We start from the raw sequence: 15,704 nt of genomic DNA on the forward strand, positions 1-15,704 counted from the left end.
AGCAGCCGGGCAATACGCCGCCCCCACCTGGACTTCCAGCATTGCTTTACAACTTTACATACGTGGGGGGGTCCTCCGTCTCACTCCACGTCACTCGCGGTCGGTACTATATTCTAGTTTGCGCCCACTACTCTCCCTCCCCCACCCCACGGGGTCTCTCCCGGACTGGACCGGACTGGAGCGTCCTCCACAACGCACAGCTTTCGTCCCCGCCCTCTGCTCCCTGCATCTTACTATAACTAGTACCTACACAGCCGCCGCGCTACAGCGCGTTGACATCACTCGATCCAACCCCTCTCCTCCCCTCCTGATGAGCAACGTACATAGCGGCGTCAGGATTTACATCATCTTCCCGTCACAGTTCCAGACCCCCTCGTCCCCGCCGTTCCAAACCCTCTGCGAACAAAAAACAAACAAACAACGGGGCTAGACGCTCATCCACTAGATATTCCTCCGCTGGGGATTACGTACGAGCCCTTGGGTCGCATCACATCGCGTCACATCGCATCACATCACATCACATCACAGCGGGTGGAGGGGAGGGCAGGCGGGCGTGGCAGGTGGGCCGGGCCGCCGGGAATGAATCATGGTCTAAGGCTGGCTGGGGGTCACAGACGTAGCCACCAAGTCCTCTATTACTCCAGTTTCGGGGTCAAGTCCGAGATGACTACCGTACGACGATGCACTGCACTGTCCTTTGGTCCTTGGGGACGGGGTACTTCGAAGCTACATCGCCGGCCGACGAGAGGATGGTCAGGGTGGTACATACGTATGTGAACGTAATGTAGGTTGGAAGGCCGGTCGAGGACCGGCCGACCAAACAAACGGACCGTCTACATCCACGCCAGCGACGTCTAGGACTCTACGAGTACACACATACAGAGGATGCAGATGCGGATGTGGATGCGGATGTGGAATTGAATTCCCCCATCAACCCTCCCTCGTCGCCATGCCATGCCGTCCGTCACGTTCGAAGTTGCCTTCCTGGCCACTCAATCCAGGTGTGATGCATACGTGCACCCGGTTGTGCAGTTTCTTGCAAATCCACAGTTCGCAATTGGCAATTCGATCTCTGGAGTGGCCCGGCGCAGTGAAAACGAGAGCAAAAACGCAAAAAAGGAAAACGCCAAAAGGAAAACAAAGGAAAACAAAGGAAAACAAAGGAATTCACAGTAGCAGAAGCAGCAGCCGTGGCACACGTCAGCCAGCCAGCCCGTATGTCGTCTGCCTAGTCTGTCCAGTCAATCCACCGCTGCTGCTGCTGCACCCCACAATATGCAATATGCAAGCCACCACACCACACACACCACACCACACGCACCACACACACACACCACACACACACACACCGCACCACCAACCCAACTGCCGTCCCGCTTCTCGTCTCGTCCCGCTCAACGAACGAACGAGCGAACGGAGGAGATATACGGGGCAAGCCTGGGAGAAGCAGGTACCGACCCGGGCGATCGTACAGTCTAGAATCGGGGGGGGGAGGGGGGAGTGTGCTTTTAGAGTAGGGAGCAGCTACCCACGTACGTCGGTAGAAGTCGTGCTGGCTCTCTCTCTCTCACTCGCCGCCCGCTGGTAGATGTTGCAGGAAGATTTCGCGGGCCAAACACACGTGCGTAACTACCTCCGTGGAGCTATCCCAGTACCTAGTACTCTAGAATAGGTATCATGGCTGCCTCAGCAAACCATGTCGGCAGAGCCATACATACCGGTATGTACGTACGTATCGTCCTCGCTCGCATGCAATGCAAGATCCTCCCTTCTGTATCTAACTAACAAACTAACTACCCACCTACAGGCGAAACAGGCCACGCAGAGCTGCGGATACGTAAGTGCACTTGCACCTGAGTGCACCTGAGTGTACGGAAACGCCGCCGGTCGGTCGGATCAGCTCGTCCGGACGAAGGTTGCTGACGGCGCGGGGATGGATAGACTCTAGAGTAGGTATCGGACACGTGCGCTGCTCATGCACTCGACTCGACGACATACTACTGGATTGCTACTGGAGACGGTCGGAAGCAACGTCCAACGAAGGTTCAAGGCGGCCGCTGCGTTGCCATGGATGTATACGGTAGCACCGTACAGTAGGATGGAGGATTGGGGATGTAGGATGGAGAAAGGAGAAAGTATTCCGCCGATCCGCCGCCGTCGCCGCCGCCGACGCCGGCGAGATGGATCATGGAGTGCCAACAACTCGCCCCTCCCGGCAACTGCTGGGCTGAGGTGTTCTTGCATCCCATCCGTCCTTGACGAACAGGCTCACCTCACCGGCCAGTCATCATCTGACCGGTCTGTCGGGCGGGCCCATTCGTTCGTTGCCCCTCCCCCGTCCCCCAACAACAGCCAGGAGAGGACCCAGCCAGGAGAGGAATACTATACCGTAGAGTACATACCCACTCTCCATTCCCACACCACAGTGCACACACCGACCTACGTGGACGTACGTCCCGGTCGCTCGCGGCGGCGGCGGTGGTGGTGGATGTGGTGGATGTGGCGAGTGATTCGTCGGGATGTCTCAGAGCTCACTCACCCACACAGCGGGGGGGAGAACCACCTGATCGTCCGTCGTTGCCGAGAAGTATATTCACCCACCACCCACCCACCGTCCACACACACACACATACACATACACACACACACACACACCGCGTCGGGTGCCTATACCGTACCCGTTCTCTCGCTCGCTCGCAGTCGTGGGGTTGTAAACGGGACCGGATCTCGTCGTGCAGTGTGCATTTGCAGTTGCAGTTGCAGAATATGGGGTGCAGCGTACACTACATATGTAAGTATGCACGGAACCTAGATACGATGGCATACTTGGTAGGTAGGCAGTTAATAGGCAGTTATGTAGGCGGGCATTCTGTGTCTGTTGGCCCTTGGGTGCAATGGGTGGCACGCCGCACGCCGCACGCCTGTCTGCCGGCGATATGTAGTTGGTTACTTGTTACTATTGTTGGGTATGTACATTGTATCGTGCTTGCCAGTGCCACTGACGCACCCGACGATGGTTCATGATGAGTGGAGACCTATGTAGTGGAGCCTACTTACTTGCCTGCCTGCCTGCCTGCCTGCCTGCCTGCCTGCCTGCCTGCCTGCCTGCCTGCCTGCCTACTTGCTTATTACCTGTGATGTACGCACCTGGCCTGCCTCTGACACATAAGGGTGAGCGCGACCACTACTGGTAGTAGGCCAGTAAGTACTAGAGTAGGTAGTAGTGTGGGAGGAAGAGGAGGGTACACAGAGTATCTGAGTATGCACCCCGCATTCTGGAGCTGCAGCACACTGGCACCCGAACAGACCTAAAGTGTGCAGAGAAAAGCATCGTCGAGCCATCCATCACGTCCGCCAAAACCTGTCGAATCCTATGATTCCACACAAAAAAATACCAGAGCCATCACATCACATCCCTACCGGAGCTCAAAAGCACAGTTAGTCAGTTACGTTGCACGCTCCCACGCTTCCACCGTCCCACGGAGAGAAAAAAATACCGGAAAAAGAAAAAACGGAAAAAGAAAAAAAAGCTCCGGAAAAAACAAAATCTGGGGTACAGTACAGCTGCTACTCTACATACAGCACGCAACGCTGGCACTGGCATTGGCACTTCGCCGAAGCAGAAGCAGCAGCGGCGGCCAGCTCAACGCCGAATTCCGGATTGGTCTTTCTCCCCCCGTCTCCTCCACCAGTAGGCAGTGCCGTAGGTAACAATAGTACTGCACCCCACACCGCACACACACTCACACTCACACTTACATACATACACACCGTACACTGCACACCGCACACCGCACACCTGAGAGCTAGGTATACATATACCTACTCGCTGCGTACGTGCACGGTGCGTGCGTGCGTTCGTGCGTTCGTGGACCAGTTGCCAACCCGCCCGCCTACTTGCCTAGGTTACAGGTATAGGTAATGTATGTACATGGTTAGATATACATGGTAGGTAGAGTATCCGGCCCAGTCCCAGTCCACCCAGCCAGAAGCCGCGCTTAACCCGGCTCGAACCTTTTCTTCATACATATGTACAATACACATACATACCTACATGGCGATGAGTACGTATGTGTGTCTGGTGTGTGTGTGTGCGTGTGTGGTGTATGGACCGGCGGCGGCGCAGTGCTTTTTGCGTGCGAGGGAGGGATTTAAGGTTTTTGACCAGCAGGGTGCGGAGCTGTGCGGTGTAGTGTGGTGTGGTGTGGTGTGGTAGATATGGTGTGTGGTGTGTGGTGTGTGGGGTGTATAGGGTGGGGTGTATGTATGGGCGGGGCTCGTCCAGGCCATTTGTCCATTTGTCCATTTGTCCATCCATCCACTTGCAACGCTGAGCTGCACTGCACACCTCTGGGGGGGACGCTGGCGTCAGTGAAGTTTCGTTCCTCCTCCGTACATACATGATACATACATGAAGGAATACAAGATTGAATTGCGGGGTGCAGAGATGCGCACGTACGTACATCATAGAGCGGAAAATCTCGTCCGGACACTGCAGGTTCGTCAGATGACACCATTCCTTCCCCTTCCCCTTCCCCTTTCCGCCGCCGCCGTGGCCGCCCCTAGGAGAGGTCCCCCACGATCCTTCATCTGGAATCTAGATACATCATACATGTACATGTAAATCCTAGATACGGTAGCGTAGGTAGATATAGTACAGTGGCGTAGATCCGCCCACGCCTAAGCCCACGCCCAAGCCCACGCACGAAACTCCCCGCCTCGCCCCCGGGGTCCCCGGGGATGGACTCGGCGACCGGCGACAGGCGACCGGCGGTCTAGATCTGAAACCAATCTGCCTGTGCCTATGCCTTTCCTGCTCCTGCTCCTCCTGCCAACTACTGCTGCTGGGAGCGGCAAGCATCGGCCGTCGTGCACCGTCCGAACACGGCGTTCGGAACCGTCATGTACTCTACGGCATGTACTCGACGGTATGTAGAGCACCGGAAGAGAAGAAAAAAGTCTATCCCACTCCACTGCACTCCTGAGCCCTGGGAAACGTTGAACGTCGAACGTCGAACGTCAGGCGCCGGAATGGTTCAGTACCTGTGCCAAGGCTGTGGATGGAATTGGCCACAGCAAACGGATCTCCCACTCCCGGCCTGGCACTCGACGAGACGAGACGAGAAGAGACGAGAAGAGAAGAGACAGCGGCCGGCGGCGGTCCCGTGCAGTCCTGCGCAGTACCGCATGTACCGTACGGCGTATATACAGTCCTTACAGCTCCAGCTCTTTGGAGGAAGGGAGGGTACTTACGTACACACGAGCAGCGCCAGAAGCGGGATCGTCCCCTACATACCGCCCCCCTACCGCCCCCTACCGCCACTGCCCCAACTAGGAGACCGGGAGACCGGCGGGCACGGGGGCACGGGGGCACGGGGGCACGGGGGCACGGGAGGCTCGGGGCTCGGGGCTCGGGGCTCGGGGCTCACGTGACCGCTCGACAGCCCAACGGGATGTAAAGCCGCCTCCCACTGCCACTCCCGCTCCCGCACGTGCCCAATCACCTGCCTGCGGCGGCGGCCGCGCATCACGTGCCTTCTGAAGACCTCCACCTCCACCTCCACCTCCGCCACCACCTCCGCGTATCCCGACTCCCGACTCCCGACTCCCTCCCGAGCCAAAGCCCAAACTCCAACCGCAAACTCCAAACTCCAAACCCCAAATCTCAAAGTTCCAAACCCCACACCCGCCGGCGACAGGCGTCAGTGATGGGGTAATATCGTCGTCCCCCCCAGTTCCACCCCGGTCCACCCCGGTCCATTCCACCCCCGGTCCGCACCCCCACCCCCACGCACCACGCCCACGCCCACGCCGACGCATCACGCATCACGCATCACGTATCCACGCATCACGCATCCACGCATCTGTGGATCTGGAACAACGTTCCTCCAGTGTCCACACACCGAGCGGTAGATACGCTACGTACCCCCGGGAAAAGTCTCTTCACGGGACTCGCGACTCGCGAGATGAGAGTGCAATTGCAATTGTCTGCTTCTACCTGTGCTGTTGCTTGTCCGAAGGCGAGGGAAAAAAAAGAGTTCATCTTGTGAAGGCTAGCTAGATACATAGATACATCCACCACATCCACCACATCCACTAGACATCCACCACACATCCATACCCCCCATTCCTCCCCCCCTCTGCCCTCCTCCCTCGCCGCCGTCCCCGCCGTCTTCCCGTCCTCCAAGTCCAAGTCAAAGTCGAATCAAGTCAAAGCAGTCTACAGATGCACCACGCACGCACGCACGCACGTAACCCCCCCCCCCCCCTCCCACCAAATCCCCCCTATCCTCGTAGCAGAAGCAGAAAAGAAAAAACCGTATGTATGATATGTACTTTCGAAAAAATTCGTGCTGGTATATCCTCCTCCTAGATACCACACACACGGAAAGCAAGAAAGAAAGAAAGAAGACGGGGAGAGAGAAAAAAACGGGGAGAAAGAGGAAGAAAAAACAAAAAACACCTGTCAACCAAACCCCGAAAACACAACCCATATAAAAATAAAAAAGCAAAAGCAAAAGCAAGCGCTGACTGAAAAGAAAAAACAAAACCCCCGTTCTATATGTGGTAGCAGTATAGTAGCATTGGATGGATGGATGGGGGGGGGGGGGGGGGGAAGACTGTAGAAAGTTGGGAAGAGGGAGGGAGGGCAGGATTCGCACAGGTACAGGTATCGATACACCACTATGAGAGTGAGAGTGGGATAGAGACAGACACAGAGAGAGAAATAGAGAGAACCCTCAATCCAATCATGGCACAACACACACCGAACCGTCTTTCTATACAACTGTTCCCGCACAGCCGGTAGCTCAATCCCCTCAATCGAGGTCATCCCCACACTCTCTCTCCTCCCCCAACACATGAAGTAGAATATAGAGCGTAGTGTTGAACCCACAGCACAACATAATCAATCCCAACTCCATGTCAAACAAGACTCGCAAAGAACCACACGAATGGGAAGACAAAAAAGCCAGAAAGGGGTAAATGGACAAAAAGTAACATTCTCCCCTCATCTACAAAGGGCCATTCGCACCCGACCACGGAGCCATCCACAGATATCCTTCATCCTCTGTTGGTGGAATCGCAGGTGGTGATACCATGGACCCCGAATCCATCGCCTTGGACGCCATCGAGAGGTGGTCCGAGCTCATGCTCAGCTCCGAGAAACTGGCCGAGCTGCCGTAACCACCGAGACCCAGATCCCCTGCATCGAACAGACCGTCCACGCCAGCGACCATCCCTGCTTCGAAGGAGTCGATCCCCGAGGCGGAAGGAAGCGCGGCCGAAGAAACCAGCAATCGGTCGAATTCGCCGACGTCGAAGCCTCCGTTGCTGACCTGTGCCATGTCTGCTGCCATCTGCGGTAATCCCACGTACGATGATGCTGCACTGATGTGATACTGGTCCGACTCGGCGTGGTCCGACGAGTTGGACGACATTGTTCCGTTGCCAAAGTTGTACGGTGGACTCGGACCGCCAAAGCCCATGTCTTCCCGTTCGTCACCCGATGTTGAATTGGTCAATGCGGGTGGGGCATGCAATCTCAGAAATGTTTCCAGATCCATCGTAGGCTCGGCCAATGAATCCTCAAAGGAGGTGGAGCTATCGTAGTGCGAGAACGACGGAGGCCATCCGGCGGACTGGGGGGGATACAGCCCTGCTGAGAAGTAGCCGTGTTCCGAGTCGGCCGATGGGAGCACTTCCTGGCTCGAGAAATCATGAAGCGTCGAGAACGATTGGTGATTCGTGTTCACACTCAGACCTGTCTGGATGCGTCCCGATGCCGTGCGATTCAATGCGGGCTTTGCCGGTCGTGGTGGGCGTGGAGTCAACTCCAGCGGCGTGATGCCGGTGTTAGTCATCTGAAGGGCCGGATATGTGCGCAGGTCCGGCGACGACTGCTCCGACTTGATACGTCGAGATGACTTCTGCGACGACGTGGACGGTGGTCCCGATCCCGGTGCCTTAGTGCATCCGTTGTGCTCGCCAAACGTGTGGCCCGAGTGCCCTACCGTCGGGATACTGTACGGCGAGGACCCATGAACACTGCTGTGATGCTTGTGCGTGGGTTTGTGGTGTCCGTTGGCGAACATGGTGAGTGAGCTTTCCGAGTGTGTCATCTGCAACCGTGGCTTCGTGCGGACTTCCGGTGCGGGAATCCCACAGGACGCCGGTGGCTCCGAGAATTCAGGCACGGCATCGAGAAGCTGCGGTTCCTTCTTCAGTGCACATGTGCAATGGCCGCCGAGGGAGCACGAGCATGAGATTGAAACACCTTGAGAGAAAAAAGAGGAACGTCTTAGCACTCCGAGATTGAAAGGGGCAAAGATCGTCAACCAGGAAGCCACGCGAGCTCACTTTTGGAATCATCACCTAAAGGCGCCGCCGCGACAGCTACCCCCGTGTGCGATCCTCCTGGCCCGCCCACTATGGCGCCTCCGATAGCGCCGCCGGCACATCCGACAGTGTTCTCTCCCCCGACTGTAGACAGAGCGGCGGGTCTGATGCCGTTTTTCGCAGCCTCCTTCAGCGCCGCGATCCGTTCACCGCAGTCGCATTTGACGTGAGCAGAGCGGGACTTCCGCATCGAACGACAGTGGTTGCATTGAGAGACTGGGCGACCCTTCTTGGCGATGGGTAATAGTTTACGATCTGTGGAGGTTGCAAATTTTTGTCAGCCTCGAGAAAGTGCAAGACTTGCGGCAACGGCCGAACTCGGACTACACAACGTCGCCACCCGAAAATTCTCTCTCGCGGCGGGGGGAGGGGAAGCGTGGCGTTGATGGAAAAAATGGATTTTTTTTTTATAAAAGCACAAAAATAGGGCGTGATGAGGCGGAATTGGGGGGGAGGGGAGGGGGGAGATGACGATGAAGAAAAAGAAAGAAAAAAAAGGAAGTGGAGAAGCAGACTGACCGTGATGATTGCAACCGCTTACCCGGTGGCCGCGAATGCAGGCCTCGCAGGCCATCTTAACGCCTTCGATAATCATGTTGAGCGAGTGAACGGACGAAGCGGCAACAACAAAGAACGAAGACCACACCCCGACAGGACAGGACAGTCACCGAGCGGGGGAAGGTTGATGGGGGTTTTCAAGCGGAGGTGTTGTTGTAGAGCGGATGGAAGAGGGGGGAGGGCTTCCAAGGCCGTTGGCTGCTGACGAGCTTGAGTTTGACACCCGGGCTGACCGACTGGCTGACTGGCAGGGCTCTTTGATTGCTGGCTGGTGGCTTGCTTTGGTTTCCTGGTTTCTTAAGAGCTGCAGGGTGGACTGAACTGAGTCGCAACGGTGTCGAGTCCGGTTCGAGATCGAGCCCAAGTAAGCGCGGGATAGATAGCCCAACACTCTGGAAGCAACCGCTGTTTATTGCAGCGTAGGCAGGTACTCTGCGAAAACCGTGGCGGCGGTGGTAGTGGTGGTGGTAGTGGTGGTGGTGATTTCGGTGGTACTGGGGGGTGGTGAGGGGGGGCCGGCTGCTGATGCGCTTCTGGCTGCTGGCTGCTGGCTGCTGGCTATTGCTGCCGGTGCTACTGCTGCTGCTGCTGCTGCTGCTGCTGCTGCTGCTGCTGCTGCTGCTGCTGCTGCTGTTGCTGTTGCTGCTATTGCTACTGCTTGGTGGTGCTGCTGCAATCACAGGCTGATATGGATCGGTCTGCGAGGGGGTCAGATCCGGGTGTATGCGAAACGACGGTGGGGCGGCGGATGAGCGAGGGAAGCGTCCGGGAGAGTCTTCGAGGATCGAACTGCTGCGCGCGCGGCAGGATACCGTCTAAGAAACGATCGGATAGCGATAGATGGGAGCAGGTTCTCGTGTGCTTGTCGGAGGGAGGGGAGGAAGAGCAGAGGAGACAGAGAGGAGAACTGCGGAGCCGATCGAGCGAGCGAGCGTGCGAGCGGGAGAGAGAAGAGGAACTATAGATATGGAAATTCGGAGCGAATTTGTTTTGTCTGTAGGTGCGTATGCGTCTGTTCTGGGAAGTGTGGTAAGAGAGGCCCCCCTGCCTTTTTGCACGGCCCGTACTCGGCGCCGGCTTTCGAAGCGTTCACACGGAAGACCGAGTGGACTCCAAAATAAGCGAATGGTGGTGGTGTCCTGGTGATGCGGGAAGAATGGGAAAAAGGATGGAGAGGAGAGGAAATAGCGAGGCGGGGGTGGAAAGAGTTTTAACGCTGCCGTGCAGTTGGAGCGAGCGAGCGAGCGCCTGTCGCTCTGGCTCTCAGCAAGCAACCACGGAATCTCGGGCTTGCGCAGGGATGCCCAGAGTAACTACGCTGACGTTGATGCTCGTGCTGGGTGCTGGGTGCTGGGTGCTGGGTGCTGGCGCTGCTGGGTGGTGGTGCCGGTGCTGATGCTGATGCTGATGCTGCTGCTGATGCTGATGCTGATTCTGCTAAATGCTGCTAATGCTCAATGCTGCTGCTGATGCTGATGGTCCTGTTTCCTCTCGCTTTTCGTGCTTCGACTTCGACAGTTCGACTTCGGCTTCTGCTTCTGCTGCGACTTGCTTCGACTGCGCAGGTAAGATGTACTCTATGTACGGTGCCTCTGCTGGCTTCTGCTTTCTCTTCCTCTGCTGAGGTCGGCCATCTATCCTTCTTTACTTAACTTCAAGGTTTCGGCACACCACCTCCACCTCCACCTCCACCTCCACCTCCACCTCCACCTCCACCTCTCCACCACCCCGGAACTCACCGACGGGAATGGATGCCAACTCTTCTTTCTTTCGGAGTCAGTCAGTCAACGCATCTGTGGTACCCTAGAGTATACCATGCCCAAGCATGCCCATGCCCATGCCCATGCCCATGCCTCCCCATAGCTATGATCATATCACGCCCATAGGTATTGTGCGATGGCTTTCGTACATAACTGGTCAATCATCAAGGGCCGCCAGAGCCTTCAGGAAGCGCAGCTGCTGCAACCAGTTAACACAGATGCCAGACCTGTGTGGTGGTCTGCAGGATGGCACCCACACCCCTCTTCCCTTCCCTAAACGGCACAGCCATAAAGTCCCCACGGCCTCACCAACCACGAAAGCAGTCAAACGAGGGAGCCCACCGACATGAAGGGATGGATGGATGGAACGATGGATGGATGGATGGGGGGTGGAGAGAGGGAACGAGGATGTTGAGCCCGCAGTCTCCCTCTCCCTCTCCCCACGGCCTGAAAGTAACGTGAAAAAAAGTCAAGGTGCGAAAGAAAGAAGAAAAGAAAGGAAAAGAAAAGAAAAGAAAAGAAAAAAACAGTAGGAAAAAAATCCCAGCGTAAAACGTAGCCTACAGGAAACAGGCGTTGCCCAGTGGGCACGCACGGCGACAGATAGCTAACCAGAGTAGTCTACGGGGTTACGACGACGACGTTGACTGCAAGTCTGCAACTGCACCAACACTTCCCTCCCCGCCCAACAAAGCAATGTATGTAGTATGTAGTATGCAAGTACTTGCTTTGGTAGAGCAACTGTGGTGGAGGTGGTGGAGGTGGAGGTGGAGTGGGTCATGACTTGTCATGTCCGTGTTTCTTCCGAGTTCGAATCATTCGAGCGTCGCCCCTCTCCCACTCTGCCATGCCGTCGCCGCCGTCGATGGGGGAAATGGGGATGGGGCCTGCCTGCTCTCGGCTTCGAGCGGAGTACTATACATACCGTATGATGTGTTAATCCAAAGCCCCAAGCCCCAAACCCCCCTCCCTCCCCCCAATTCATTTCCGCGGCGCAGAGGGCATGTATGGATGTAAAGCACGGCGTTCGCTAGGGGCAAGGATTTTTCACCAGACAAGACAAGCTTCTTTAAGCTCCCTTCGTCTATCTATCTATGAATGGTATGTATCGTGTGGGCAGGGCTGTGCCAGCCAGCCAGCCAGCGGTCGATTGAAGGGGGGTGGTGGTTGACCTGACCTGCGGCACCGCACCACTAGGTACTCAAACCAAACACCCCGCATGTATGTATGGTACCAGTGGTCCAGTGGGAAATTTGGTCCTAGCTCTCCCCACGCCCAACAGGACGTAGTACGTACCATAATAGTACCCGTAGGATGTACGGTACCGTACTGGATTTGTTTTAGTAAACTCCAAGTGAGGAGATCCAGCGGCGACGACGACGACGGCGCCGCTGGATCTGCGCTTTACAACTCATGCCAACTTGACCGCTGTTGGAAGGCAAACGCATCTGCTCCTCCAAAACGGAGAGACGGAGAGCTGTCCTGGCTGTCCTCGCGCGGAACGGGGAACGGAAAGTTCAAATGCCCATGGGCGAAAGAAAAGCGGGGATGTGGGATTGTTCCTTCGGAAGTGGGCGAGTATGTAGAGTAGTAAGTACCTGCTTAGGTGGGTAGGCACTTGGTTGCTTGGGTAACTGCTTGGGTACTTGGGGACTTGCTTAGGTACAGCTGTGTGTGTGTTGTGCATCCATGCGAACATCACCACAAATCCTAGTTTCAAAACGACTACGGCCACGGCTACGACTACGATTACATACGACTATCCAGTGCCCCCCGGCCTTCCCCCCTTCTAACACCTGAGTAAGTAAGTTAAGTACCCATCACCCACCTACATACCTACCAACTTACATACATACCTAGCCACCGCCTCTCACCCAATTCACCATTTCATCTGAAGAATCTCCCTATGAACCTACCTGCCTACCTATATGAAATGTGGCATGCACGCGGCACGCCGAGCAAAACCGCAACCCGGAAAGAAAAAAAGCGGACTCAGTCGAGATCTCACTCCGTCCCCGAGAACCCAAATCCAACTTCCAAGCTATCAATCTAGGCATTCGAGTCGTGTCGTGTCATGGCAAAACAGGACTGATGGCTGGCTGGATGGATGGATGGATGGAAACACTTTCGTTTCCTGAAGCACCCGGCGGCGGCGGGTACTCTATTCTATTCTATTCTATTCAGGGTGTGTGGGCTCTACCTAGAGAAGAGAAGAGGAGATACCGTCGTGCATACGGTGGATAGATAGGGTGGGTGTGTTCGCCTCCTCCATCGGACGGAGAAAATCCTTCAATCATCCCTGGCCGCCGCGAACGGATCCGATATATCTATATCTATATCCTACACTAGATACTAGTATATAGCAGCGGCAGCGCCCCCCCACTGCTGCTAACTGCTTGGGTATGTATGTGTGTAGATGTGTACGTAGGGGGCGGAAATCTGCACATTAATTTCTTACATAAGGAGAGTAAGACGATAACTAAACTCGCCTCTTGGTCGAGTACGTACCTGGGTACTTATCTTGAGTGATGTTTCGTGACTGGCCGTATGTGGAGCTGAGGTAGAGTGCTTATGTAGAGTAGAGTAGAGTAGAGTCGGTAGGGGGAGGGGGGACGGGCGGGCGGGCGGACGGACGGAGGGGGGGAGTTCTATCTATACTTAGCCACTCTACACGCAGTGCGCACCACCTCCCAAGGTCCACTTCCCACATCCCAAGCACTCTGGGTACTCTACTCTACTCTACTCTGGAGTCTACGCATGTACGTATCTTCATATCTACAGTATCTACATACATACGGTGGATTGTTACACACCAGACTGAGCCTGCCTGCCTGCCTACGGACCGATAGAGTACCGGATGGATGTTGGGTTCTTCCGCAAATTGGCGATCAAGACATTTTTTACTATACTTTCCCACTTTCCCGCACACACGCACGCACTTCCGATCTGTGTCGATTTCCCCCAAGCACTCTGGAAGACTGGAACCGCGATTCACCCAACCCAACTCTCTGTGCCCTGCCTGCCCTGCTTGCTTGCCTGCCTGCCTGCCTGCCAGGCATCCTGCATTGCATCGGCATCGACATCGACATCGACGACATCGATATCATCTCGAAGCCCCTCCGAGCCCCTCCACCCCTCTCTCCATCTCTCTACATTTGTGATGTGTGCTCGCGGTGCTCGACTCGACTCGGCTCACTCGCATGGCTGCCGTACCGTAACTACGTGCGGACTCCACCACGACCACCACCGCCGCCGCCACCACTACCCTCTCGCGGGGGCGTTTCTAGATACAACGTATGTACACACGAAAACTTTGTCGCGCAGTCTGGTGCCGGTGAACCGGGTGAGCGGGCGCGACGCGCCGCCGACGACGACGACAGACATCAGACATCTCTCATCTCCCATCTCCTAGGCAAGCAAGTAAGCAAGCCCCGTATCTACCGTAGACGCCCGCGCGCCCACACACGTCGTCCGTCCGTCCCGACCCACGGCTGCTGAACCCGGGAGTCGTAAGTCGCAACCCGAAAACTTTCACCGCTGTTGCCATAAAAAGCAAAAACGACAAGTAACAAAAAACAAAAACAAGCCCCCCGGCCCCCCCACCCCAGTCGAGAGAGACGTCCGGAGGAATCAGAAGTTGTTCCGTGCTCTACTTTACTCTAGCAGGCCCCAGGGGAGGGGGGAGTGGAGGGGAGGGGCTAGGTATCCCCCAGGGGACACCACAACCCACCACCACCCACCACCCACCGCTTTGACAGCGCGGATAAATGTTACGCCCCAAAAATCCAAACGCGTTCTCGCCGCTCTCATACGTGGAGGAGACTGGAGGGAAGTGCGAACTGCGAACACCCCCCCCCCCTCCATGCTATCTAGAGTACCCGGTCCGTATCGTGACCCTTTTATTCAGACCACGTTCGCCCGCCCCACTGGTGGTTCGCCTCCCCAAACAGGCAGTCGATTTTTTTTCTTCTTCGCGAGCTAGGTAGGTTGTCTGACTGCTTGCTGCTTGCTGCTGCTGCTCCCCCCCTCCCCCCCCCCCCTCTCCTTCTCCTTCTTCTTCTCTTTCTTCTCCTTCCTCTCCTTCTCCTTTCCTTGGCAGCACTCTAAAAGCATGTACCAATGTACGAGCAGAGACCCTACATGTATCTAGAGTATCTAGAGTATGTACGTATGTAGATATGTAGAGTAGATTAGGTACCGTACTCTACACCACATGTGCCTGTCTGTGTCTGTGGACCACCGTAACTACTATCTAATTTACATAGTAAGTACCCCATCTATCGTATCCATCCATCCATCATGGAAATGAAACAAGCACAGATCGGAAATCTCGTATCGTATCCATTCCATCCATCCATCTCAGCCCAGCCCAGCTCAGCGAGACGGGCAGGCGGGCAGCACTGTCGGTTGATGGTATGTAGTTGCGACTCCCAAAAGATCAGAAACTTTGCAAAAGTCGGCTTGGCGAGAGAGAGAGAGAGAGAGAGGGGGGGGGGGAGGAGAGGGAGAGAGAGCGGGGTGTGGGCACTGGAAATGGGCGGTGTGTCTCGTCTCGTCTCGCTTCCGTCGATGGCCCAACTCCATAGTGGGATGTTCCTGTGCGACGTTGGACTGGACTGGACTGGAGACTCTCGGCAATCTAGAGTAGAGAAGTAGTGCTGGCGGCCACGTTGAGTTCCCTCCCTCTCTCCCTCCCTCCCTCCCTCCCTTCCTCCCCCTCCTTGTCATCATCGGTCTCCGAAACTCTCCAACCCCTCCCGCCCTCAATTACGTATCACCAACACGGAGAGAGTGATAGAGAGTGAGAGAAAGAGGGAGAGATAGAGATGATAATCACAGCATATGCTTTCTTTTGCAGCCTTCGCTGCATATTTATACGCCTGGTTTCGCGCTGTTGCTGTTGCTGTTACAGTTGCTGATGGATGGCGCTGGCTCTCTCGACCGTTCCCCTCCCTGAGCCCTCCCCCGCCCGGTTTCTGGCCGACCCCT

At 56.0% G+C, this 15,704-nt stretch overlaps 3 protein-coding genes across 3 annotated transcripts; 2 read left to right on the plus strand and 1 right to left on the minus strand.

Moving 5' to 3' along the window:
* The first annotated feature begins 1,852 nt into the window (after positions 1-1,852).
* On the plus strand, positions 1,853-2,863 carry BZA05DRAFT_74722 (uncharacterized protein). The gene has a single exon (XM_051488594.1). It carries the CDS (start codon positions 1,976-1,978, stop codon positions 2,810-2,812), a length of 837 nt encoding a protein of 278 aa, XP_051338360.1. The 5' UTR covers positions 1,853-1,975; the 3' UTR covers positions 2,813-2,863.
* A 3,735-nt stretch (positions 2,864-6,598) lies between these two features.
* On the minus strand, positions 6,599-8,939 carry BZA05DRAFT_401249 (uncharacterized protein). Its single transcript, XM_051483974.1, has 2 exons — positions 8,359-8,939; positions 6,599-8,275 (listed from the first exon to the last, which is right to left on the minus strand). The coding sequence occupies exons 1-2, from the start codon at positions 8,585-8,587 to the stop codon at positions 7,014-7,016; spliced, it is 1,491 nt and encodes a 496-aa protein (XP_051338361.1). The 5' UTR covers positions 8,588-8,939; the 3' UTR covers positions 6,599-7,013.
* Positions 8,940-11,809: 2,870 nt separating this feature from the next.
* On the plus strand, positions 11,810-14,417 carry BZA05DRAFT_419535 (uncharacterized protein; the record flags this gene model as incomplete). Its single annotated transcript, XM_051485597.1, has 11 exons — positions 11,810-11,816; positions 11,913-11,936; positions 11,979-12,003; positions 12,060-12,305; positions 12,384-12,387; positions 12,430-12,515; positions 13,132-13,135; positions 13,393-13,474; positions 13,771-14,009; positions 14,040-14,135; positions 14,382-14,417. 11 exons carry the CDS (start codon positions 11,810-11,812, stop codon positions 14,415-14,417), a joined length of 849 nt encoding a protein of 282 aa, XP_051338362.1.
* Between the last annotated feature and the right edge of the window lie 1,287 nt (positions 14,418-15,704).

Source organism: Tricharina praecox (genome assembly GCF_024521635.1).
Source record: "Tricharina praecox strain CBS 144465 chromosome Unknown BZA05scaffold_16, whole genome shotgun sequence".
Classification (NCBI taxonomy): Eukaryota; Fungi; Ascomycota; class Pezizomycetes; order Pezizales; family Pyronemataceae; genus Tricharina; species Tricharina praecox.